Source organism: Schistocerca cancellata, chromosome 1, assembly GCF_023864275.1.
Source record: "Schistocerca cancellata isolate TAMUIC-IGC-003103 chromosome 1, iqSchCanc2.1, whole genome shotgun sequence".
Lineage (NCBI taxonomy): Eukaryota > Metazoa > Arthropoda > Insecta > Orthoptera > Acrididae > Schistocerca > Schistocerca cancellata.
Window position 1 is genome coordinate 747,175,455 of NC_064626.1, and position 26,444 is coordinate 747,201,898.

The 26,444-nt window shown below is 44.5% G+C and overlaps 1 protein-coding gene across 1 annotated transcript in view; it reads right to left on the bottom strand.

The window, feature by feature from the left end:
• The window catches only part of LOC126185878 (follistatin-related protein 5-like), a 566,088-nt gene that overhangs the window by 124,835 nt on the left and 414,809 nt on the right, over positions 1-26,444 (bottom strand). Inside the window, exon 4 of the mRNA XM_049928165.1 lies at positions 25,759-25,995. Within this exon, the coding sequence (XP_049784122.1) occupies positions 25,759-25,995 (237 nt within the window). The remainder of the gene's footprint in view (positions 1-25,758; positions 25,996-26,444) is intronic.

Sequence of the window (26,444 nt, forward strand, 5' to 3'; positions counted from 1 at the left end):
TCACGTCGTCTGGTCGACAATGCAGGAGCATATGTGGAACTGGAATGCAGTACACATTTTCTTAAAGTCCTTAGAACCGACTAAAACATGTTCTGAGTGCAAATACTCATTAGTGAAAAAATTACGGGCAATTATAACTAGAACGCGACTTCGTGCCTACCCTGTATACAGTGAAAAGTCGTGGGCTTATAATGCTCCATTCGGGCACACCCGATGTTACTTTTACAGCTGAGGACCTCTCTCTGTTTAGAATGGCACGCTGTGCCCTGTTTGCAAGTAACTCTTCAATTTGTCTGATATTCCTTATGCTCGTATTTTCTTCATCAGGTGGTAGTGCCTCAATTCCAATTAATATTATTGGTGAACAAACTGAATTTAAATCGAAATAGAGACATGTGAGGTGTGCGAATCAGAAGTCACAGATTTTTAACGTTTCATGTTCACTTGCACTCTAAAAATAAATAAATTTATACCGCTTTAATTAAATTTGCTACGGACAACATCTCTGAGTTACAGGATGCGAGGAATGGTAATGGTGGTGGTGGCGGTGGTGATAGCGGCAGATTCTGTTTGTCACATCAGTGGTTGTCACATACACTACGTGATCAAAAGTATCCGGACAGCCCCAAAAACATCATTTTTTATATTTGGTGCTTCCCCCTGCTGCCAGGTACTCCATATCAGCGGCCTCAGTAGTCATTAGACATCGTGAGAGAGTAGAATGGGGCACTCCGAGGGACTCACAGACTTCGCACGTGGTCAGGTGATTGGGTGTCACTTGTGTCATACGTCTGTATGCGAGATTTCCACACTCGTAAACATCCCTACGTCCACTGTTTCCTATGCGATAGTGAAGTGAAAACGTGAAAGGACATGTACAGCACAAAAGCGTAGAGGCCGACCTCGTCTGTTGACTGACAGAGACCGCCGACAGTTGAGGAGAGTTGTAATGTGTAATAGGCAGACATCTATCCAGACCATCAAACAGGAATTCCAAACTGCATCAGGATCCACTACACGTACTACAACAGTTAGGCGGGAGGTGAGACAACTTTGATTTCATGGTGGAGCGGCTGCTCATAATCCACACATCTTGCCGCTAAATGCCAAACGACGACTTGCTTACCGTAAGGAGCGTAAACGTTCGACAATGACCAGTGGGAAAAGGTTTTTTTGAGTGTCGTATCACGGCACACAATGTGGCGATCTGATGGCAGGATGTGATTATGGCGAAGGCCTGGTGAATATCTGCCAGCGTGTATAATGCCTACAGTAAAATTCGGAGGCGGTGGTGTAATGGTGTGGTCATGTTTTTCGTTTAGGGGGCTTGCACCCCTTGTTGTTTTGCGTGTCACTATCACAGAACAGGACTACAATGATTTTTAAAGCACCTTCCTGCTTCCCACTGTTGAAAAGCGATTCGGGGATGGCGATTGCATCTTTCAATACGATCGAGCACCTGTTCATAATGCACGGCCTGTGGGGAGTGGTTACACGACAATAACATCCCTGTAATGGACTGGCCTGCACGGAGTCCTGACCTGAATTCTATAGAGCAGCTTCGGTATGTTTTGGAAAGCCGACGTCGTGCCAGGTCTCATCGACCGACATCGATACCTCTCCTGAGTGCAGCACTCCGTGAAGAATGGGCTGCCATTCCGCAAGAAACCTTCCAGCACCTGATTGAACGTATGCCTGCGAGAGTGGAAGCTGTCTTCGAGGATAAAGGTGGGCCAACACCATATTGTATTCCAGCGTTACCGATGGAGGGCACCACGAACTTGTAAGGTATACTCAGCCAGGTGTACCTACACTTTTAATCACGCAGCGTAAGTGCATCATAACTGCCGGTAAATAACCGTAAATTGTTTCGACCGGTTCGATGTTAATCGGTCATTAACTGCAGATTTTGTAACAACATACAAAAACGTGGTATGTTAACGAGCCCCGCATTGGGACATTAGGTTTGGTTGTTGTGCACAGACTTCACTCCCGAGCGTCTGCGTTAGTGGTGAGGGGCAGGAAGGCCCCGAAGGGTTTTGCCGTCGCTGTCCTTTTTCTTTCCCCTCCCCTCTGCCCTCACTGGATACACAGCAGCCAACAGGTGGCCGCAGACTGCACCCCCGACCTTGGCCGCAGCTGGTTTCCTCCGCAGAAAAACGCTTCCAGGAAACGATGGAGGGATGTTATCATTTGTTACTCCTGGCCTTGCAAACTAAATACTTGTAATGTCTGGAAAAAAAACAATGACTGAAAATATTTATAATTACGTCTGTTTGTGGTCATTTCTCCAATTTATCAATAAGTCGCTATTCTTAACGACTACTTAAGTTTAAATAATGATACATTTATGGAGTGTCTCATCTCTTGCTGCCTTATCCATGTAAATTCGATTTTAATTTATGTTTTCAGGTAAGTGGGCAGGTCATATAATGATGGAACGCCTGACAGATGTTATATTGCAGTTTGAGAATTTTAGATGAGCGCCTTTGAATGTTTGTACTCCTAAGCAGCCTGCGTCTGTGACTGAGCGGTTCTTGGCGCTTCAGTCCGAAACTGCGCTGCTGCTATGGTTGCAGGTTCGAATCCTGCTTTGGGCATGGATGTGTTCAAATGGTTCAAATGGCTCTAAGCACTATGGGACTGCTGAGGTCATTAGTCCCCTAGAACTTAGAACTACTTAAACCTAACTAAGGACATCACACACATCCATGCTCGAGGCAAGATTCGAACCTGCGACCGTAGCGGTCGCGCGGTTCCAGACTGTAGCGCCTAGAACCGCTCGGCCACCTCGGCCGGCGGCGTGGATATGTGTGATGTCCTTAGGTTAGCTAGGTTTAAGCAGTTCTAACTCTAGGGACTGATGACCTCAGACGTTAAGTCCCATAGTGCTTAGAGTCATCTAAACCATTTGAACTTCTAAGCAAGAAAAGAGGAGAACCCGGCAAGTGCCATAACCAAATTTCTCAGATACGTCGTTCAGTGGAAAGAGGGGTCACAATAAGCGAACACATGTCTCGTATTATTCCTGGATTCTCGACCATTTCAGAGTAAACGATTGTCAAAGTTTACGAGGTAGGCCTACTAAATGTACCTTTTAGCGAGCACATGTTTCAACTGAAGTGGTCGTCAGAAAGCTCACTAGCACAGGACTAGAGGACAGTTTTATCGGAGCTGTTCTTAAGATCTAGCTCAGCAGGTTAAGGGGCAATGACATCTAATTCCGGTTTTTAAGTGATTTAAAGCTCAAATTTTAAACGACTTAAGGTCCCGAAGTCACAAGGATACAGTCACAAGGAGCGAACCCGTCGATGCTGTACGTGGGGAGTAGCTCTCCGTTATTATATCATCTACGCAGGGAACGTAGGCGTCGCGAAAAAATATAAATAGAAGACTAGAGGAAACAGGACTATCGGGAAACCCTTCACATGAAGGAAATCCGGCGAGAAATTTGCACGTATTTTGACCTTCTTTTTCGCGACACCGACGTGGTGTCCGAAGCACTGGCAAATGTTCTGCAAAACGTTCCCCATGTTTTAACGAGGGCTGACCGATTTCATTCCAAAGAGATTTTTACACGCGACGATTCGGAGAATGTTATCAAAGGCAGTCCCAGGGGAGACTCACCAGGACTTGGCGAGATCCTTGTTGAATTTTATGCTAAATATCTTCACATCCTAAGTGACACATTTACCCGTATTGCCAATGAAATTCAGAACGCGTTTTACGGAATTAGTTACGCTTATCCGAAGAAGATAATGACCAGAATAGGATTCGGGACCAAGTTCACGACTGTCATTCAGAACATGCTTGAGAACGCCACTTAGAGGATCATCATCAAAGGATGCCTGAGTGATAATATCCCGACCACAAGGTCAGTACGGCAAGAATGCCCAATGTCGATGGCTTTATACGCCGTAGCATTAGTTCCGCTCCTTCGACATGTTTACAACGAATGCCGGGATTTCACGATAACAACGACAAGCTGATTTGCAAGGCTTATGCCGATGACCTCGGAGTTTTCATGGAACAGCCAGCAGACGTGGACGGGCTCTACACCGTACTCCACCAATTTGAGAGGGCAACAGAGGCGATTGTCAGTCGTACAAAGACAGTGTTACTCCCCGTCACGCGTACCGGGTGGAATATTCAGCGGAACTGGTTCTGTGTCCGGACACAGCACTAAGCTCTCGGAGTCGTCATGACTGATGAATTGCAGAAAATAGATGCGCTCAACTGGCGTACCACTCTGCATAAGATCGGAGTGGTAGCCAGTTTATACTCGGACAGGGCCTTGGACGTTTCCTAAAGGGTGGAGATCATTAACACCTACAGCCTTGCGAAGATCTGGTATATGGCTCAGGTTCTGCCAGTGCCCAAACAAATAGCACGCACGATTAAACAGGCCTTGTATTAAATGTTGTGGATGGGACACATTGTCAAAGTGTCTATGCAAAATTGCACCCTGAGTCTTGAAGTTAGCGGACTGGGGTTAACAGACTTAAAAAAAATGGTTCAAAAGGTTCTGAGCACTATGGGACTTAACATCTTAGGTCATCAGTCCCCTAGAACTTAGAACTACTTAAACCTAACTAACCTAAGGACATCACACACATCCATGCCCGGGGCAGGATTCGAACCTGCGACCGTAGCGGTCGCGCGGTTCCGGACTGAGCGCCTAGAACCGCGAGACCACCGCGGCCGGCTAACAGACTTCCACGCCAAATATTTGGCGCATTTCATCAAGCGCACTATTGCCCTGATTGACAAAGGTTGTTGCAGTACGACAACATTATTTCATAAATTCCGGCTACGGTCACTGGATGTCCTCATCCAAATCAGTAGCACTCCTTATGCGCTGAACTTCGTTCATCTGTTGTACCTCGACACTAACTGCTTTCTACATAGTGACCTGAGAGGCAATAGAGTCAACGACATTGCTAGCGCACTTCGTGGATCTCCAGTTTGGAATAAATGGCAGTTGCAACTGCCATAACACAAGTGGAACATTTTGTGGCAAAACCTAGCCTCCAAGGTTCTGTCTGGGAATGTGCGCACAGCATGGTACAAGGTCGTCAAGCGCACCATTCCAAAACACTCGAAACTTTATTCAATTCACCTACTCCGATCCAGAGACTGTGACAGTTTTGCGGAAGAGGACACAGTCGAACATTGCCTTGTGTGCCGCAAATTTCGTATCGTCTAGGACACTGCAAGAGACATGCTGCGATTGATAAGCAGAGTCGTTATGAATCACGTGACGGTGTCAGACGCCATCATACTACAATGGAACCCCTATCCCAAAACAAAGGAAAATGCTACGACCTGTATTATGGGACACACAGTTTATGCAATATTTTCCCTAAAAATGTCTGATAAATTGAATTTCCTGGAATATTTGTGGAATGAACGCGGCAAGGCACAAACATGAAAGTAGTATAGCGACACATTAGCAAATTTCCTGAACATAACATTGCAAAAAGCGTATTGTGATATGGGACTAAAATTCAATGGTTTCACATTTTCTTTTGTGTTCTCCTTTCTCTTCATTTAATTTGATTTCGTTATGTACTGTTCTATCCAAAGTCCTTATTTACTTTTCTATGCTACATGTGCTGAGATTTTTCGTTGTGTAACAGTTTGTTAGAAGAGCATTAATAGAGAAACAGACATAGGCAACATTGTCTCAAGAGTGTTCTGGACTTGCTTGGTGTACATTCCAATACATGTCTCCTTGTGTATTGTAGATAGGCAGCTTGTGAACTGAATGACACTGCCTAAGACTGGATCTGTAGAATAGCTGGAAGAAACTTTTACTTCTTTTATTTCTTTTATTTTGCAACTGGAGTTGAACATTTACTTCGAGTGTCATCGGGGACGTCTGCTGCCAGGTTATACTAATTTGTTTTCAATATTTCCGTCGGATGTTTTCGATTGAGAAGACGTTTATTTTGTTAGCAACGAAGTACATAGAGAACAATTGTTATTTTTGTACAGCATCCAGTGAATATTTTATTTTTCTGTCTGCCAACCAGTAAGGCTGCAGTCTTTAAACTTTACTGCCAGACTGTAAATTCGGCCATTTCCAGCTCATTGTGTTTTTCCTTCGTTCTTTAGTTGCTTTTGAGAAGAGGAACAGTACATCAAGATATTCGTTTCTAAAATATGTCTCATGACGAAATACACTTCCTGTTTTACTGTATATCAAGAAGGTTCAGTTCACCGCAGGAAACTTTCGTAACGGCAAATGGACTATGAGGAACATTTACAATTTCATTTCATACCACTTATTTCTTGATTTCGCTTTTAATGCTATAAAGGTGAGAAGCTCGCCGATAAAGGCATATTTGGAGAGATCAAGGAAGAGCTGTGAGGGAGAAGGGAAGCCCTAAATAAAAAAAATAAAGAAAAGAAGGTGTCACAATGGTTAGCATTGCGGCTTTACGGTTTTCCACTCCGTATTCAAAGCCTGATTATTATATTTAATTTTAGTTTTTCATTGATCTACCCATGTCCCTAGAAGATCACTACACGAATGTTTTCCAATGTATATTGAAATAACGTTGTCTTTATTAGGCTGCTAATTGTATGTCTGGTGAATAATAAAAAAAAGGAAAAGAGCAAAAATAGCAAAAAACGAATGAGAAAATTATTTGAAATTGTATCGGGTGAAATTCTTGTAGTGTATCTTGATTCATTATCAGTTCCAAGCGCCAGTTTTCGATAAAGTGACCCGTTATGCTTGGTTTGCCGAGAAATTGTTGCAAACAAGTGAAATAGTCAGCAGTGTCAACAATTTTTCTTACTCGACTGACAAGGGGAAGGCCTCAGACACGGCCAACCGATTCGGCTCAAATTTGGCAGGTCGCTTGTGTATAACCTAAAACGAAACAATCTAAGATATTTTGGGTCAACACTCCCGCGTTTTTTATAAAATCACCCCTAAAGGTTATGACAAGCAATCGATTCAAAATTGGCGGGATCGATAGGTAACTGCCGCGCGGGATTAGCCGAGCGGTCTGAGGGGCTGCAGTCATGGACTGTGCGGCTGGTCCCGGCGGAGGTTCGAGTCCTCCCTCGTTCATGGGTGTGTGTGTTTGTCCTTAGGATAATTTAGGTTAAGTAGTGTGTCAGCTTAGGAACTGATGACCTTAGCAGTTACGTCCCATAAGATTTCACACACATTTGAACATTTTTTATAGATAATTGTAAATAGAGCATTTTTCATCATCAGGTATGGGGTCCGAAAACGCATACTTTTCCAGAAATCGAGTAAAGAAACTTTTACAACTGTCACTTCTGTATCCACATGGTAAACGCTTTTCGCCGACAGCACCGTTAGCGCAACAGCCAAGGTAACTGACTGGGAATCGGAAAACCCGGGCCCGAATCTCGAAGAAACCTAGCCGATGTTCTTCTTTTCATTTGTATTTTTCAGTATCTCAATTGAAAGGGGTAGGAGGGTTAATAAGGTAAGTAAATCAAAAAGGAATGATAATAATAAGGTAGGGAAATAAATTTCTCAAACCTCTTGGGATAGTAAACAACTAAAATGTAACTGCAGGTCACTTTACAATGGCTCTTCCAGTCACTGTCACGTGTCCTCACTTTTCTTAGTACAACTAGATGGATGGTACTTGTCATATAAACATTCTAAAGAAATATACTCACGGCACCAAGAACATCTAATGATGCAATCTTTTGACAGCTACACCGTTCCTTTCGAAGAGCCGGCGGAAAACAAACATGGTTTACATTTAAAGATATGTCTTTTTCGGGAATTAATTTTGATGCGTACCACGCATACAATATCATTGCCTGAAAAATTGGTGTTGAAAGTTGGTTATGAATTATGCTGTGGATAGTTATGGCACCCGTGCGATTGTGCAATTCCCGCTGGGTTTCCAGAAGCACACTGCAATTCTGAAGCCTGGAAATAAAGTTTTTAACCTGGCGATAGTATTAAACATCACACGGCTGGCACACAGGTGTGCTGTTTGGCGGTATTACTTTTACTGTGTACGTCGCCTGAACTTCGCCCTTTACAAACATTGTGTCATATATTGTAATATTAATTTGTCCACTCCAGGAGTCCAATATTAGACAAAACTTGTTATGAGAAACGTATGGTTTTAAAACATTCTCAAGAAATGTTTTGTAAATCGCATTCGTCAGTATCCCGGATTTGGAACAGGTAATGTAAACATTTTCCAACGAGTCGATTAAACGATTGACCTCTTCTATAACCCGAGAACCAAATGTAACATTCGTTTCTTATAAACACAGGAAAACCTTAGGCAACACTTTTCCAGAAGCTGTGATGGCATATTCCGCAGTGTACGAATGTGGTAGTTTGTTTTTACTATCAACTGCGACAACGGTTCGTTTTTCTCCCTTATGCGATAAAGTGCGTCGAATCTTCACCCGATACTCGCATCTTGTTTGATCGGAGTTGATCAGGTAATCACGATTAAAACCGGTCACAAGTGAGGCCGTTTGCGTGATGAAAAGAATCGCCACTTTCTGTATATCTTCTATATTTTGTACCTCCTTATGAGAGACGTATTTAATGTCGTGCCGTTGAAGAATTTGATACTCCGATTGAAATTTCTTGCCCAAGATAATGATGCAGCAAACGTAAAATCCTTGTTGGCTGTATACTGAAGCGCTGTGCCTGCAGCCCACTCCTGAAGTATTCTCGTTGTTACATTCTCGTTACGACAACGAGATTCGACAAATCGGTCGTATGTCCACTTATTTATCGCCTAGTATTTGTCGTATCTTGTCCCTCCTTTAACTATATCACTTTTCCATAATTTCAAGTCCTTCTTCCTTTTCAGACTGTTGTTGCTCTTGTCTTTTGCATTGTTTGTGAGTTCCAATTTGGATGATTCCTGTCTAGCGCTATCGCCTTTAATTTTACTTCAAGGGGTATAGCGCCATAGTTCAATCATTTAGTAACCAGTTCGTAATACTCATCGGGAACAGATGAAGCACATATTCCCTGTGGCGTGGAGTTTTCCAAATTGTTATGACCATCTTGCGATTCAGTAGTCGGGATATCTTCCACTGAATCACCTTCTGCTTAGTCTTCATGGTATAGTACTTCAGTAGCAACTAAATTCATTTCATCCGTCAGCTCCAAAATTCGCTCTACGATAGCCGCTCCTATCAATCTGGAACGCCGAGAAACAGAACTGGCTGCTTCCGGTAGTGCATTGATAATGCATCTACCTTGCAACACTTTAAAAAACCAAAACACAGCGTCGGTAACTTCCCGCATGCCATCTTCTGTGACAGGCTCCCAACTATTTCCTACAGCGCTAGTCGAAGGGTGTACATCCTCCATTATTCAGATTATGCACCTGAAAGATATAACACAACAAACAATAACTAGTTACAATGGCATAAACAGACGAGTTAATTACTACAAACTACATACAGTGCTCGTCATATGTTACTTACGGAAGAACACTGCATTCACTCACAAAACGTGCTTCATTTGGCGCATTAACGATGGGAATATCACTACATGTATCCTCGAGGTTCGCGGCAGCCTAAAGACGGAAAACAACTCCTTCCGGTAGACATCTATAAGGCTCGTGCTGGACACCTTCACTCTTCCAGGTTCACAACTATGATATGACGAAGAAGCAACCGGGACAACATAACCCTCCGCGCGTGCGTTCTGTCCCGTGCCTCGCTGTAAACAGAACTACTGAGGAGGACGTCGTCACCAGGAGAAACAAAACTGGTGATCTACAAATCGGAGCGTGGAATGTCACATCCCTTGATTTGGCAGGTAGGTCAGAAAATATGAAAAAGGGAAATGGGTAGTTTAAAGTCAGATATAGTTGGAATCGGTGAAGCTCGGTGGCAGGAGGAACAGAAATTCTGCTCAGGTGAATACAGCCATAAATACAAAATCAAATAGGGGTAATTCCGGAGTAGTTTTAATAATGAGTAAAAAAAAATAGGAACGGGGCTAAACTACCCTGAAGAGCATAGTGAACGCATGATTGTAGCCAAGATAACACGAAACACACATCCACTACTACTGTGGTGGATGTGGGCTTCGTCGTACAAGTTTTTATGTCAACTAGCTCCGAATATGAGGAGGAGGTGGAGGATATGTATGATGAGATAAAAGAAATTATACAGATAGTTAAGGGAGCCGAAAATTTAATAGTTATGGGAGACTGGAATTTGACAGTAGGAAAAGAAGAGAAGGAAAAGTAGTAGGTGAACATGGGCTCTGGGAAACGAATGAAAGAGGAAGCAGTCTGGCAGAATTTTGCACAGAGCATAGTTTAATCATAGCTAACACTTGGTTTACGAATCATGAGAGACGTAATCATGAGGAAGAGACCTGGAGATACCAGAAGGTTTCAGACTGATTATATAATGGTTAGACAGAGGTTTAGGAACCAGATTTTAAAGTGTAAGACATTTCCAGGGCAGATGTGTACTCTGACCACAATCTATTGATTATGAACTGTAGATTAAAACTGAAGAAACTGCAAAAAGGTGGGAATTTAGGGAGATGGGACGTGGATAAACTGACTAAACCAGAGGTTGTACAGGGTTTCAGGGAGAGCATTAGGGAACACTTGACAAGAGCAGGGGAAAGGAATACAACACAAGAAAAATGGGTAGTTATGAGAGATGAAATAATGAAGGCAGCAGAAGATCACGTAGGTAAAAACACAAGCCCTAGTAGAAATACTTGTATGAAAGAAGAGCTATTGATTGAAATCAATGAAAGGAGAAAAAATGAAAAAAAAAAAAAACAAATGAAGCAGGTGAAATGGAATACGAACGCCTAAAAAATGAGAATAAGAGGAAGTGTAAAACGCCAGAGAGGTCTATGTATTGCACAATTACATCTATGAAACAGTAGAGCAGAGTTACTGTTACGTACCGACAGGCTTTCAGATCACGAAACTGCACCACGAGAAAATAATGAGAGTCGAAACTTACTGGTACTTGTAAGTACCGTCAGGCAACAAAGGGCTAAGTAAAGAAGGGAAATCAGAAAGGTGGAAGGAGTATATAAAGGGTCTATAAAAGGGAGACACTTGAGGGCAATATTATGGATATGGAAGAGGACGTAGTGGAAGATGAGAAGGGAGATACGATACTGCGTGAAGAATTTGACAAATCACAGGAAGACTTAAGTCAAAACGAGGCCCTGGGAGTAGATAACATTCCGTCAGAGCTACTGATAGCCTTGGGAGAGCCTGCCATGACAAAACTCTTCTTTCTGGTGAACAAGATGTATGGGACTGGCGATATACCTTCAGACTTCAAGAAGAATACAATAATCCCAATTCGAAAGAAAGGCGTTGACAGGAGTGAAAATTATCAGTTTAATAAGTCATGGGTACAAAAAAACAACGCGAATAATTTACAAAAGAAAAAAAAATGGAAAAACTAGTAGAAGCCGGCCTCGGGAAGATGAGTTTGCATTCCGTAGAAATGTAGGAACACGCTAGGCAATACTGACACTACGACTTTTCATAGAAGATAGGTTAAGAAAAGGCAAACCTACGTTTATAACATTTGTAGACTTAGAGAAAGCTTTTGACAATTTTGACTGGGATACTCTCATTTAAATTCTAAAGGTGGCAGGGGTAAAATACAGGGAGCAAAATGCTATTCACAATTTGTACAGAAACCAGATTGCAGTTATTGCAGGGTTGTAGCCTGTCCCCGATGTTATTCAATTTGTATACTGAACAAGCAGTAAAGGACACAACAGAAAAGTTTGGAGTAGGAATTCTCCAGCGAGAAGAAATAAAAAATTTAGTCTTTGCCGATTACATTGCAATTTTGTCAGAGACAGCAAAGGACTTGAAATAGCAGTTGAACGAAATGGACAGTATCTTGAAAGGAGGATATAAGATAAACATCAACAAAAGCTAAAGTGGATAATGGAAATTGGTCGAATTAAATCAGGTAATGCTGAGAAAACTTAGATTAGGACAATTAAATCAGTAGATGATTTTTGCTATTTGGGCAGCAAAATAACTGATGATTGTCGAAGTAGAGAGGATATAAAATGTTGACTGGCAATGGCAAGGAAAGCGTTTCTGAAGAAGAGAAACTGATTAACATCGAGTATAGATTTAAGTGTCAGGGATTCGTTTCTGAAAGTATTTGTATGGAGTGTAGTCGTGTATGAAAGTGAAACATGGATAACGAACAGTTTGGACCAGAAGAGTTTAGAAGCTTTTGAAATGTGGTGCTACAGAAAAATGTTGAAGATTAGATGGGTAGCTCACGTAACTAATGAGGAGATACTGAATTGAATTGAGGAGAAGAGAAATTTGTGGTACAATATGACCAAAAGAAGGGACACATTCTGAGGCATCACGAGATCACCAATTTAGTACTGGAGGGAAGTGTGTGGGGTAAAAATCATAGAGGGAGACCAAGAGATGAATACAGTAAGGAGATTCAAAGGGATGTATGTTGCAGAAGTCACTCGACGATGAACAATGAGCTGCATCTAATCAGTCTTTAGATTGAAGAGCACAACATGTGATACATCTACGACTTCTCAAAGTCGGTGGGTTCGAGGTCTCTGTGATGTTATCTTTGAACATGATAATGTAGCGACGCACCACACCCATGCGTTTCTGACCTACATCGCTGCAGAGGATGCTCGTCTGTTGCCCTGGCCAGCAAGTTCCGCAAATCTCTCATCCACTGAAACGTCGGGTAGCTGACTGCCAAGAGACTGCGAACCATCATTCGCCACTGCAAATGAATAGTTAAAGTAGCGTGGACTGACATCTCATCTGTAACTCAGGCTCACTTCGTTGCCCAACCGCATTAGAGCCATTGGTGTTATCAGAGGTGGTAGCTCCTTGTATTACTTAGAAATTTAATCATGAATTGAAATTTCCCGGCAGATAAGGGCTCTCTGATGGACCGGGACTAGAAGAAAATACACACGCAGTCTGTATGTAAGTACGTAACATATTTTTTCCCTCTTTCGACTAACAAATTTTAAGTAAGTTAAATAAATATTTCAGTATATTCGCCTACGCGTTGGTGTTGCAAACCTAAAGAAACAGTACCATCTGTTAGTGGCGTAGAAAAACTCTCTGTCTAAACACAGTAGGGAATGTGCACTGAGAAAACAAGAGTATGTAAACGTTTTTATTACGACCGCAAAGGAAATTCCCGGGTAAGACGAAGACTTTATTTATTGTAACAGCATCGAGTAGTAGTAGTACTAATAGTAGCAGTAGTAGTAGTGTGTCGTCAGCTAATAATATGGCGGGATATTTGTGCTGTCTGGAAGAACAACCTAGTTTCTCATAATTGCAGTGACGACACATTCAGGTGTGGAGGTGAAGTTTATTGCCCTGTATGTCGAGATGTAAATGTGCCACGTAGATACCACTAAAATACGCAACGTCCACGGCAACAATTCAGCAGTCCAACTAAGTTCGAAGAATTATTGCAAAAGTGTAGGTTCTTAACAAATATTTACATACTTCTTTCTACATAAATTGATTAAAATAAATTGTTATGAGATTAGCTTTCTTTTATCCTACTACCTATCACTACAAGAAAATTATAAGTTTGACACTTAAAGTCGTAAAAAGTAGCTTGATGAAAATCTTTTAGCCATTGTAGTCATATGGCATATTTCATTAGCCGCATATTATCGTTTACTATGTCCGCCCCCGGTAGCTGAGTGATCAGCGCAACGGACTGTCAATCCTAAGGGCCCGGGTTCGATTCCTAGCTGGGTCGGAGATTTTCTCCGCTCAGGGACTGAGTGTTGTGTTGTCCTAACCATTATCATTTCATCCCCATCGGCGCACAAGCCGCCGACATAGGCGTCAAATCCAAAGACTTGCAGCCGGCAAACGGTCTACCCGACGGGAGGCCCTAGCCACACGACCTTTATTTCAAATGCTTCAAATGGCTCTGAGCACTATGAGACTTAACATCTGAGGTCATCAGTCACCTAGAACTTAGAATTACTTAAACCTAATTAACCTAAGGACATCACACAGATCCATGCCCGAGGCAGGATTCGAATCTGCGACCGTAGCGGTGTTGCCAATGCATGATTAGCAGTATACAGTAAATGCATGTGATCATGAAAGTGTTGCTATTATCTACATCTGCATCTACATCTACACTCCGCCAGCCATCTAATGGCGTCTGGCGGAGAGTGTGTACCACTGTCATTTCGCATTTTTCCTGTTTCAGTCGTTCGCGGGAAGAACAATCTCTGGTAAGCCTCCGTGTGGGCTCGAATCTCTCTAATTTTATCTCCAAGGTATTTTCGCAGGATGTAACTAAGAGGAAGGAATATGTTGGTTGATTCTGCTAGCAACGCACTCTCTCCGAACTAGAACGGTAAACACCTCGCCTGCCTAGTCTGACACTGGAGTGAGACTTTCGTGATTACAAAATGAATTTGTAAAGAAACACGCTACTGTTCGTTGGATCTCCGATTAATTTTATGTGGTTGTCCCGCTTTAAATGGCTTCCGACGCACAATCCTAGATAATTGATGGATGTGACTGCTTTCAGTGACTGATCTGAAATCGTGTAAACGTTCAAATGAATCTTTCTGCCTATTTATGGCCAATACTTATCACATTTTTATCTGGAGGATCAGCTACCAAACCATGCACAAGTGTCAATCCTCTCCAGCTCTTTGTGCATTTTCCTACAATTTCCTACTTTTTGACTTCTCTGTATATAACAGCATCATCTGCGATTGCCTCATGGAACTTCCGACGTCATCTGCTACGTCATATACACACATCAAAAAAAGTTTTGACGCACCTCGGTTCCGAGAGTTCCGGAATCCGGAAAAATTGGAACAGAGATCAACATCAACGTCATTTCCGCCCTTTTTATTGCTCATGAAACCCAAACATTGCATGTTGTACCACCATACAGCGAGACGTTCAGAGGTGGTGGTCCAAACTGCTGTACACACAAGTACCTCTAATGCCCAGTAGCACGTCCTCTTGCATTGATGCATGTCTGCATTCGTCGTTGCATACTACCCACAAGTTCATCAACGTACTGTTGGTCCAGATTGTCCGACTCCTCAACGGCGGTTAGGCGTAGATTCCTCAGAGTGGTTGGTGAGTCATGTCGTCCATAAACAGCCGTTTTCAATCTGTCCCCGGCATGTTCGATAGGGTTCATGTATGGAGAATATACTGGCGGCTTTAGTCGAGCGATGTCGTTATCCTGAAGGAAGTCATTCACAAGATGTGCACGATAGGGGCGCGAATTGTCGTCCATGAAGACGAATGCCTCACCAATATGCTACATGCTTGCACTATCAGTCGGAGGATGACATTCACGTATCGTACAGCCGTTACGGTGCTTTCCATGACTACCAGCGGCGTACGTCGGCCCCAAATAATGCCATTCCAAGACAGCAGGGAACCTCCACCTTGTTGCACTCGCTGGACAGTGTGTGTCTAAGGCGTTCAGCCTGACCGGGTTGGTCCAAACACGTCTCCGACGAATGTCTGGATCAAGGCATACATGACACTCATCGGTGAAGAGAACGTGATGCAAATCCTGAGTGGTCCATTCAGCATGTTGTTGGACCCACCCGTACAGCGCTGCATGGTGTCGTGGTTCCAAGATGGACCTCGCCATGGACGTTGGGAGTGAAGTTGCGCATCATGCAGCCTATTGCGCACAGTTTGAGTCGTAACACGACGTCCTGTGGCTGCTCGAAAAGTATTATTCAACAAGGTGGCGTTGCTGTCAGGGTTCGTCCGAGCCATAATCCTTAGGTAGCAGTCAGCCACTGCAGTAGTAGCCCTTGGGCGGCCTGACCAAGGCATGTCATCGCCAGTTTCTCTGTATCTCCTCCATGTCCGAAAAACATCGCTTTGGTTCACTCCGAGACACCTGGACATTTCCCTTCTTGAGATCCCTTCCTGGCACAAAGTAACAATGTGGACGCGATAGAACCGCTTTATTGACCGTCTAGGCATCGTTGAACTACAGACAACACGAGCTGTGTACCTTCTTCCTGGTGGAATGACTGAAACTGCTCGGCTGTCAAACCCCGTCCGTCTATTAGTAGCTGCTCACGCATGGTTGTTTACATCTTTGGGCTGGTTTAGTGACTTCTCTAAACAGTCAAAGGACTGTGTCTGTGATACAGTATCCACAGTCAACATCTATCTTCAGTAGTTGTGGGAACCAGGGTGATGGAAAACTTTTTTTGATGTGTGTATATACTGTGGAAAGTAATGGTACTATAGCACTCCCTTGAGGCATACCCGAAGTTACTTTTACGTTTGAAGATTTGATTCCGTTCAGAATGAGATGCTGGGTCGTGTTTGTTAGAAAGTCTTCAGTACGGTCATACAGTGGGTCTGATATTCCGTAGCTCGTATTTTGTTCACCAGGCGGCAGTGTAGAATTGTTCGAATGCCTTCCGGAAGTCAAGGAACACAGTATTTAACTCGGGTGCCGGTATCTGCTGCTTCCTGGTTCTCGTGGACGAACAGAGCCAACTGGGTTTCATGCGATCGTTGTTTTTGAAACCCATGTTGATTACTTCAGAGTAAATTTTCGGTGTCCAGAACCGCCTTAATACGCTAGCATAAAACGTTCCAAAATTATACAACAGACAGATGTCCGGAAATATAGGCCTATAGTTTTGTGCGTCTGTTCGATCTTTCTTGAAAACGGGATTGACCGCAATTTTTTTTCAAACATTAGCAACACTTCGCTCCTCTAGAGATCTACGGTACATTTGTACTAAAAGAGGGGCAAGTTCTTTAATAGACTCTGTGTAGAATCGAAGTGATATCCCGTTAGGTGAAGTGGTCTTTCCTTCGTCGTGCGACTGTCGTTGCTTTTCTATCCACGGCCACTTATTTCGGTATCTTTTATTTTGTCGTTCGTGCGACGATTTAAGGGAGGAACTGCAGTCCGATCTTCCTACGTGAAAGAGTTTTACAGAAAGGCAATTACTATTTCGTCCTTTTCCGTGTCATTGTCTGTTTCAATGCCCTTACGGTCACAGAGCGTCTGGACAGATGGTTTTAATCCGTTTACCAACTAAACATAGAACAAAACTTCTCAGAATATTGTTGATAGAATTCAGGAATAGCAATCCATACGCTAATTTTGGCTTCTTTTAGTTTTTCTTTCAATTTGAGGCTATGTCTACGTTTAAATATGCAGTGAAGTTCTCTCTGATTTCTTAGCAGATTTCTAACACAGTTGTCAAACCACGGTGGGTCTTTTCCGTTAGTCACACTTTTGCTCGCAAACCGTTATTATCCTGGACTTGTTACTTATAGATTCGAACAACACACTTCGGAAACTCAAATGGGAATCCCTGGAAGGAAGTTGAAGCTCTTGACAAGGACCGCTATTCAAAAAAATTTAGAGATCCGGCATTCGAAGCTGACTGCACAAAACTTCTGCTGTCGCCAACATACCTTTGGGCACTTAAGGACCACGAAGATAAGATACGAGAATCAGGGACACACGGAGGCTTGATACTCGTTTTTCCCTCGATCTATTTTCGAGTGGAAAAACAAAGGAAACGACTGTTAGTGGTACAGGGTACCCTCCGCCACGTACCTTACGGTGGCTTTTGGAATATGTGCACTACGTGATCAAAAGTATCCGGACACCCCGAAACACATACGTTTTTAATATTACGTGCATTGTGCTGCCACCTACTGCCAGATACTCCATATCAGCGACCTCATTACTCATTAGATATCCTGAGAGAGCAGAATGGGGCGCTCCGCGGAACTCACGGACTTCGAACGTGCTCAGGTGGTTGGGTGTCACTTGTGTCATACGTCTATACGCGAGATTTCCACACTCCTAAATAGCCCTAGGTCCACTGTTTCCGTGGACCGTGAAATGGAAACGTGAAGGGACACGTACAGCACAAAAGCGTACAGGCCGACCACGTCTGTTGACTGACAGAGACCGCCGACAATTGAAGAGGGTCGTAATAGGCAGACGTCTGTTCAGACCATCGCACAAGAATTCCAAACTGCATCAGAATACACTGCAAGTACTATGACAGTTAGGCGGAAGGTGAGAAAACTTGGATCTCATGGTCGAGTGGTTGCTCATAAGCCACACATCACGCCGGTAAACGCCTAACGACGCCTCGCTTGGTGTAAGGAGTGTAAACATTGGACTATTGAACAGTGGAAAAACTTTGTGTGGAGTGACGAATCACAGTACACAATGTGGCAATCCGATGATAGGGTATGGGTATGGCGAATGCCCGATGAACGTCGTCTGCCGGCATGTCTATTGTCAACAGTAAAATTCGGAGGCGGTGGTGTTATGGTGTGGTCGTGTTATTCATGGAGGGGGCTTGCACCCCTTGTTGTTTTGCGTGGCACTATCACAGCACAGGCCTACACTGTAGTTTTAAACACCTTCTTGCTTTCCACTGTTGAAGAGCAATTCGGGGATGGCGATTGCATCTTTCAACACGATCGAGCACCTATTCATAATCCACAGCCTGTGGCGGAGTGGTTATACAACAATAACATCCCTGTAATGGACTGTCCTGCACAGAGTCCTGACCTGAATCCTATTGAACACCTTTGGAATGTTTTGGAACGCCGACTTCGTGCCAGGTCTCAACGATCGTCTCCTTAGTGCAGCACTCCATGAAGAATGGGCTGCCATTCCGCAAGAAACCTTCCAGCACCTGACTGAACGTATGCTTGCGAGAGTGGAAGCTGTCATCAAGGCTAAGGGTGGGACAACACCATACTGAATTCCAGCATTACCGAAGGAGGGCTCCACGAACTTGTAAATCATTTTCAACCAGGTGTCCGGATACTTTTCATCACATAGTGTATGTTGACGCAGATTATCATTATTGGGTTCGCAGGAGAGCTTCTGGAAGGTAGGAGAAAAGGTACTGTTGGAAGTACAGTTGTGAGGACGGATCGTGAGTCATGTTTGGGTATCTCATATGATAGAGCACTTGTCTGCGAAGGGCAACGTTCCCGAGTTCGAATCTCGGTCCGGTACACAGTTTTAAACTGCCAAGAAGTTTCATATCAGCACACACTCCGTTGCAGAATGAAAATTTCTCATTATTGTTATTGTTAGTGTTATGTCATTGTGGTTCGTGGTGGAGAAGAGTGTCACGAGTATTGCCTTCATTGATCTTCCGTTTATCACGTCAATAAAAAATCAGTGTTTCTCTTATTTAAATTTCCGATTTCAAAATTCTGCAAACATTCAGAACTACGATTCTATAACTCTGCATTCGTCTGTTACACGACGCTGGATGTTCCGGTATACCTGTAGTCAATACATTTGCTTAAGCAGGATAATACAGGGTGATTCAAAAAGAATACCACAAATTTAAATATGTGTATTTAATGAAAGAAACATAATATAACCTTCTGTTATACATCATTACAAAGAGTATTTAAAAAGTTTTTTTTCACTCAAAAACAAGTTCAGAGATGTTCAATATGGCCCCCTCCAGACACTCGAGCAATATCAACCCGATACTCCAACTCGTTCCACACTCTCTGTAGCAAATCAGGCGTAACAGTTTGGATAGCTGCTGTTATTTCTCGTTTCAAATCATCAATGGTGGCTGGGAGAGGTGGCCGAAACACCATATCCTTAACATACCCCATAAGAAAAAATCGCAGGGGGTAAGATCAGGGCTTCTTGGAGGCCAGTGATGAAGTGCTCTGTCATGGGCTGCCTGGCGGCCGATCCATCGCCTCGGGTAGTTGACGTTCAGGTAGTTACGGACAGATAAGTGCCAATGTGGTGGCGCTCCATCCTGCTGAAATATGAATTGTTGTGCTTCTTGTTCGAGCTGAGGGAACAGCCAATTCTCTGCGAACAAATGCTTGCTGGACGCGTGCTACATTTTCATCACTCGTTCTCGGCCGTCCAGAACTTTTCCCTTTGCACAAACACCCATTCTCTGTAATCTGTTTATACCAACGTTTAATACACCACCTATCAGGAGGTTTAACACCATACTTCGTTCAAAATGCACGCTGAACAATTGTCGTCGATTCACTTCTGCCGTACTCAATAACACAAAAAGCTTTCTGTTGAGCGGTCGCCATCTTAGCATCAACTGACGCTGACGCCTAGTCAACAGCGCCTCAAGCGAACAAATGTACAACTAAATGAAACTTTATAGCTCCCTTAATTCGCCGACAGATAGTGCTTAGCTCTGCCTTTTGTCGTTGCAGAGTTTTAAATTCCTAAAATTGTGGTATTCTTTTTGAATCACCCTGTATAATAACAAATCGCAACAGCCGCATAACCGAATGTTCTACCGACTGAGCTGTCCAAGTAGGATTCATGATCCGCTCTCACAGCCTTACTTTCGCCAGTAGCTTTTTCCCGTCGCTTTCAAACTTGGTAGAAGTTCAGTGTACCTTGTGACCCCAGCGGTCCCAGAAGAACGGATATTACTGAGACAGACTAGAGGATTATTTCCTGAATTAATTTTTAATGTAATCATACATTCTTCCTACTATAGTTTATATACAGTAAAAACAGTTTTAAAATACACGAAATGTATTCGTAGTTGCGAATACGAACAACCAACAACTGTATAAGGGGATGACGGCAATGAAAATTCATGCCGGATTTCCCACTTTGCGCGAGCGGTGACTTTAACCGCTTTGGCCATCCGTGCACGACTACGGTTCAAATGGTTCAAATGGCTCTGAGCACTATGGGACTTAACTTCTGAGGTCATCAGTCCCCTAGAACTTAGAACTACTTAAACCTAACTAATTTAAAGACATCACACACATCCATGCCCGTTCCAGACTGTAGCGCCTAGAACCGCTCGGCCACCCAGGCCGGCCACGACTACCATCAGAGCAGTACTTTCCGTATGTCTTCTTTCCTGCGTCAGAACCTGCACGCGGTTAAGAGGGAGATCCGGGTTCGATCCCCAGTCCGACAAAAATTATCATTGTCTTCATTCCCTTATACAGTTGATGGTTGTTCGTATTCGCAACCGCGAATACATTTCATGTATTTCATAACGGCTGTATTCGCCGCAGTGTTTGTTCCTTCGGACATGCATGCATGCCCGGGGGAACGTTGCATCGTACATGAAATGTATTTACAGTAGCGAATAACGACAACCCTCAACTGTGTAATGGAATGATGACACTGAAAATTTATGGCGGACTGGGACGCGAACCCAGATTTCTCGCTCGTCGCTAGCGGTCGCCTCATCATTAGGCTATCCGAGTACTAGTCACTGCCAGATCCAAACTTTCATATGTCGTGAAGTATGTGTCTATAACATGTACTCGTACATTCGTTATGTGTATTCCCGTACAAAGGAGGCATTTCAATTGAAAGTCGCTTGCCCGGTGTCGGCGGACAAATACGATAATGTTGTGCCTTTGTTATTCACAGGTACGATACATGCATATCTGAAGGAACTTTGCATTGTACTTCTGAACAACACAGGCACTGCAATATCGTATTGCATCGCTCTTCTCAATAACAAAGGCATCACGATACCGAATTTTGAAATAAATGACTGGAATTCCTTCGATAGTTGCATTAAGAAGTACCGTTTCTTATTGGTGGTTACTAGTCTCTGACATTACTGAGCCGTGGCGGGACTGGTGCCGGTATTATCTTTGGTTAGGCACTATCGATTCCCTCTGGCAGAAGTTTGTCTTTGGAGCCTGACCCGGCTTAGGATAGCGGACAGTACAGAGTGAAAAGGGGGGAACAACGTTGGGCACGGTACGCGAAAGTGCGCGTATTAGTGAGACGTTGGAAAGACGACAGCGAGCACGGTGTGCCTGAGTACGGGCGGCAGTTGGCCCTTGATCGTACTGGGGTCGGTAACAGCGGGCCGGCGCTGTGGCTTCTTGGCAACCTCGTGAAGCTATGCATGTGCTCGCTTCCGTGAAGGAACACGCTGTTACTATCGGACTATGCAACGTCTGGTGTCTTCGCCACATCGATCCAGTAGCTGGCACCAAGTTAAATAATTCAAGTCCTACCAACAATTAGTGAAATATAATGATGATTGCTCTTGAGGCAGCAAAGCGTTGCAAGGACTGTGATGTGATATTTCATGCCTCTTATTGCGTGTGTGCTTCGTTCCTTAATAGTATTGTTCTTACTTCAGCTGGCAAGTGTCTAAAACATTGATACGTGTGCGCAGCCTTACCGAACGATCTCTATTCAGTGTCTAAAGATTGCCGTCTGGTACCTTACAGGCCCACATAAAGTGTCCATGTGATGCTTGGGTTTTAATGAGCCAGTTTCGTTTGCATCATTCGTGTACGTGGTTCTGCTTAAAGGAATGAAATCAGTTTTATCGAAGTAGTTTTCTGTATAAGTTTGAGTATTAAGGTGAAGGAAGGGTTGTTTGGTTCCCTGTTGTCGCTTCTGATTTATGTTTCAGAAATCGGAAGCAGTGGGCCGCCGAAGTGCAGAGCCTCCTCTTTTAAATTACTAGCGGGCGTACGGGTGGTGGACTTCAACTGAGCTCGCATGTGCTGTTTGGTTCCGATTTCGGTGTTCTGAACTGGGTGGAAGTACAAACGGAGTCCACATCTTAATTCGAAGATAAGTACTCAGTCGCCTCCACCGTTCGTGGCCAAGTCGCGGCCTCACAATCTCGGGCCTCAGTTATTGTACAAGCTGCAGTTTTCTAAAACTTGTGGTGGCTCTGCAAGGTTGCCCAGGTTAAATGTTTTAAATATTTGTCTTAAGAATTTTGAGGGATTTCTAGAAGAATGTGTCTTAATTGAAACCATTTTCTAAAATTGCGGTGCAATTCAGCCTTAGTGGCGTATGTCAGTTTTGATGGTGAAATAACTGGGTTATTATTGAGGGGCGGTTTTTAGTCTATGTGGAAATAATAACTGATTTCCTGGTTATTAGATGTAAGGTTTATTTGAAATGATTTACTTGGCCTGAGTGGCGGTTTTTTAAATTTTTGTAAAGAGATTAATTCTCTTGTGGTTTCGTATAACAAGCAGTTTGTAAAGCTTGCCTGAATGGCATTTCTTAAAGAAATTATCTGATTTATGATTGTAATTCTCTTAATGATTTATCTATTACGCAAATAAATATGTTGAAATTAAATGGTCACAGTATGGGTCCAGTCCTTCCACTCCCTTCATATTAAAGGTTAAGGAAATTGCAGTTGAAAATTGAACTAATGTACCAGTTATGTCCATTTCCAAATCATTCGTCTTCGTATGTACTTAAGATACAGCCTGTTGTGTAAATAGTTCCGCGGAGTCAGCGCGTACACAACTTTCCCACTAGAGCGCGCCCTGCTAAGCACAACAGCGCAAGTGCAGCGCTCGTCCGTCTCCACACTACTAGATGGCGCTGCCTTAGAGACGGACCAAATTCTGCTTCCGCCGATCCGCGTATTAATATGTAACGCAGCCAATGAGATTGCAGCTAAGGTAGAACCTTTTCTCCTCACGGATCATACTCGCGCAGTGATACCTGAATGCGCGAGGTATTATAACGAGTGTATAGACCTCCGATTAGTCAGTCTGCACCAGTGTGTACCAGTCTGCATTATTCTGTACCCGACTATAGTCAAATTTCAGTCTGCACCTAATAAGATTACCATATTCCTGTACATAGGCATGAAGAGAAATGTATAGACACTTTTTCAAGTATCAGAGATATGTGAGAATAAGATTAACATACCAAGACGAAAGGATCTTCAGATTGTCAATTGTAAATACACTCCTGGAAATGGAAAAAAAGAACACATTGACACCGGTGTGTCAGACCCACCATACTTGCTCCGGACACTGCGAGAGGGCTGTACAAGCAATGATCACACGCACGGCACAGCGGACACACCAGGAACCGCGGTGTTGGCCGTCGAATGGCGCTAGCTGCGCAGCATTTGTGCACCGCAGCCGTCAGTGTCAGCCAATTTACCATGGCATACGGAGCTCCATCGCAGTCTTTAACACTGGTAGCATGCCGCGACAGCGTGGACGTGAACCGTATGTGCAGTTGACGGACTTTGAGCGAGGGCGTATAGTGGGCATACGGGAGGCCGGGTGGACGTACCGCCGAATTGCTCAACACGTGGGGCGTGAGGTCTCCACAGTACATCGATGTTGTCGCCAGTGGTCGGCGGAAGGTGCACGTGCCCGTCGACCTGGGACCGGACCGCAGCGACGCACGGATGCACGCCAAGACCGTAGGATCCTACGCAGTGCCGTAGGGGACCGCACCGCCACTTCCCAGCAAATTAGGGACACTGTTGCTCCTGGGGTATCGGCGAGGACCATTCGCAACCGTCTCCATGAAGCTGGGCTACGGTCCCGCACACCGTTAGGCCGTCTTCCGCTCACGCCCCAACATCGTGCAGCCCGCCTCCAGTGGTGTCGCGACAGGCGTGAATGGAGGGACGAATGGAGACGTGTCGTCTTCAGCGATGAGAGTCGCTTCTGCCTTGGTGCCAATGATGGTCGTATGCGTGTTTGGCGCCGTGCAGGTGAGCGCCACAATCAGGACTGCATACGACCGAGGCACACAGGGCCAACACCCGGCATCATGGTGTGCGGAGCGATCTCCTACACTGGCCGTACACCACTGGTGATCGTCGAGGGGACACTGAATAGTGCACGGTACATCCAAACCGTCATCGAACAAATCGTTCTACCATTCCTAGACCGGCAAGGTAACTTGCTGTTCCAACAGGACAACGCACGTCCGCATGGATCCCGTGCCACCCAACGTGCTCTAGAAGGTGTAAGTCAACTACCCTGGCCAGCAAGATCTCCGGATCTGTCCCTCATTGAGCATGTTTGGGACTGGATGAAGCGTCGTCTCACGCGGTCTGCACGTCCAGCACGAACGCTGGTCCAACTGAGGCGCCAGGTGGAAATGGCATGGCAAGCCGTTCCACAGGACTACATCCAGCATCTCTACGATCGTCTCCATGGGAGAATAGCAGCCTGCATTGCTGCGAAAGGTGGATATACACTGTACTAGTGCCGACATTGTGCATGCTCTGTTGCCTGTGTCTATGTGCCTGTGGTTCTGTCAGTGTGATCATGTGATGTATCTGACCCCAGGAATGTGTCAATAAAGTTTCCCCTTCCTGGGACAATGAATTTACGGTGTTCTTATTTCAATTTCCAGGAGTGTAGATCCAGAATCAAATTAAGTAATTTTATGTTGTTATTATTTTAATAAATGTGTGTGAAAATTATCAAGTTCTGTTTAAAGTTAGTCACCGTCAATCTGCTACTGTAAGCGTGCAAGTGGCATTTCTATCGTCTGACCTAACGGCAGAAGATAAACACGCCACGATAAGACCACGAGACATATTGCTGACACTCGCCTACTTCGTTAGAGCGACAAGTCAAATAATCTGATAGTGTGTGTACTGAAGGTCTTACAGTACGCACACCACACAGCCAAATACGCGTGCTTGGAAACAGCCTCAGCTGACAGTTCAGAATGGCAATACAGATAGTTCAATATATGATAAAAAAAGTATGGTGAACAGTCGGAGGGAGAGTTCTTACCAGTTTAATGACCATTGCTGTATATGCCCTAAGACCGAGGATACTCCATCCAGGCAGCATAGAGATCATTGTATTATCGTGCTCAGTGGAGCAGCAATGTGTGTGTGTATGTGACTGTGTGTGTGTGTGTGTGTGTGGAGCAGTAAGCAGCAAGTAGGTAGCGGCAGCAAGAGCAGAAGCGGCGGCAGCGCTGGTCGTTTACCGATGTGGTGCGGGATGCAGGCGAGCGAGTGGTCGACGGCGATGGCGCGGCCCTCGAGGCAGGCGGCGCGGTGGAGGTCGCAGTGCGTGGCGTACAGGTGGCCGTCCGAGCCGCACACGGGCCGCTGCAGGTGGAGGCGCGCGTGCCGCGGGCAGCGCCGCACGCACACGCACACGGCGGCGCCGCGCTCCAGCACGCACTCGCGGCCCGCGCCGCAGAACTGCACCAGGCACGGGTCTGCAACAAGCGCGGGGCGGCCGTACAGCCCTCTGTGCGGACACCCGAGCAGCTCAAGCAGCGGCGGTCATAAGCACTTCTAAGCGGCCAGCGTACTGCACAACAGCGCTCCACAGGTACGAGGAGATTTCAGTAAGTAATGCAACACATTTTTTTCCCCCTGAGAGCAGGTTGGTTCCTATACAAACACACTATTTTCCACTCTTTTGGCAACACGGCACTGTATTTCAACATAAACTCCGTTCAATGCGACGGCCTTACACCACCTTACTGGGAGGATTGCATGCCCACTCTACTGGTCGACGTCGGGGTCGTCTTGCTGCATCAATAACCTCCCGATCGTCCACGTATTGCTTTGCATGGAGTGTGCAACATAATGTGATTGCCTTATCATTTTATATCATTCACTAATCGAGCAGTTGCTCGACAACAGCTACAGTTAGCAAATA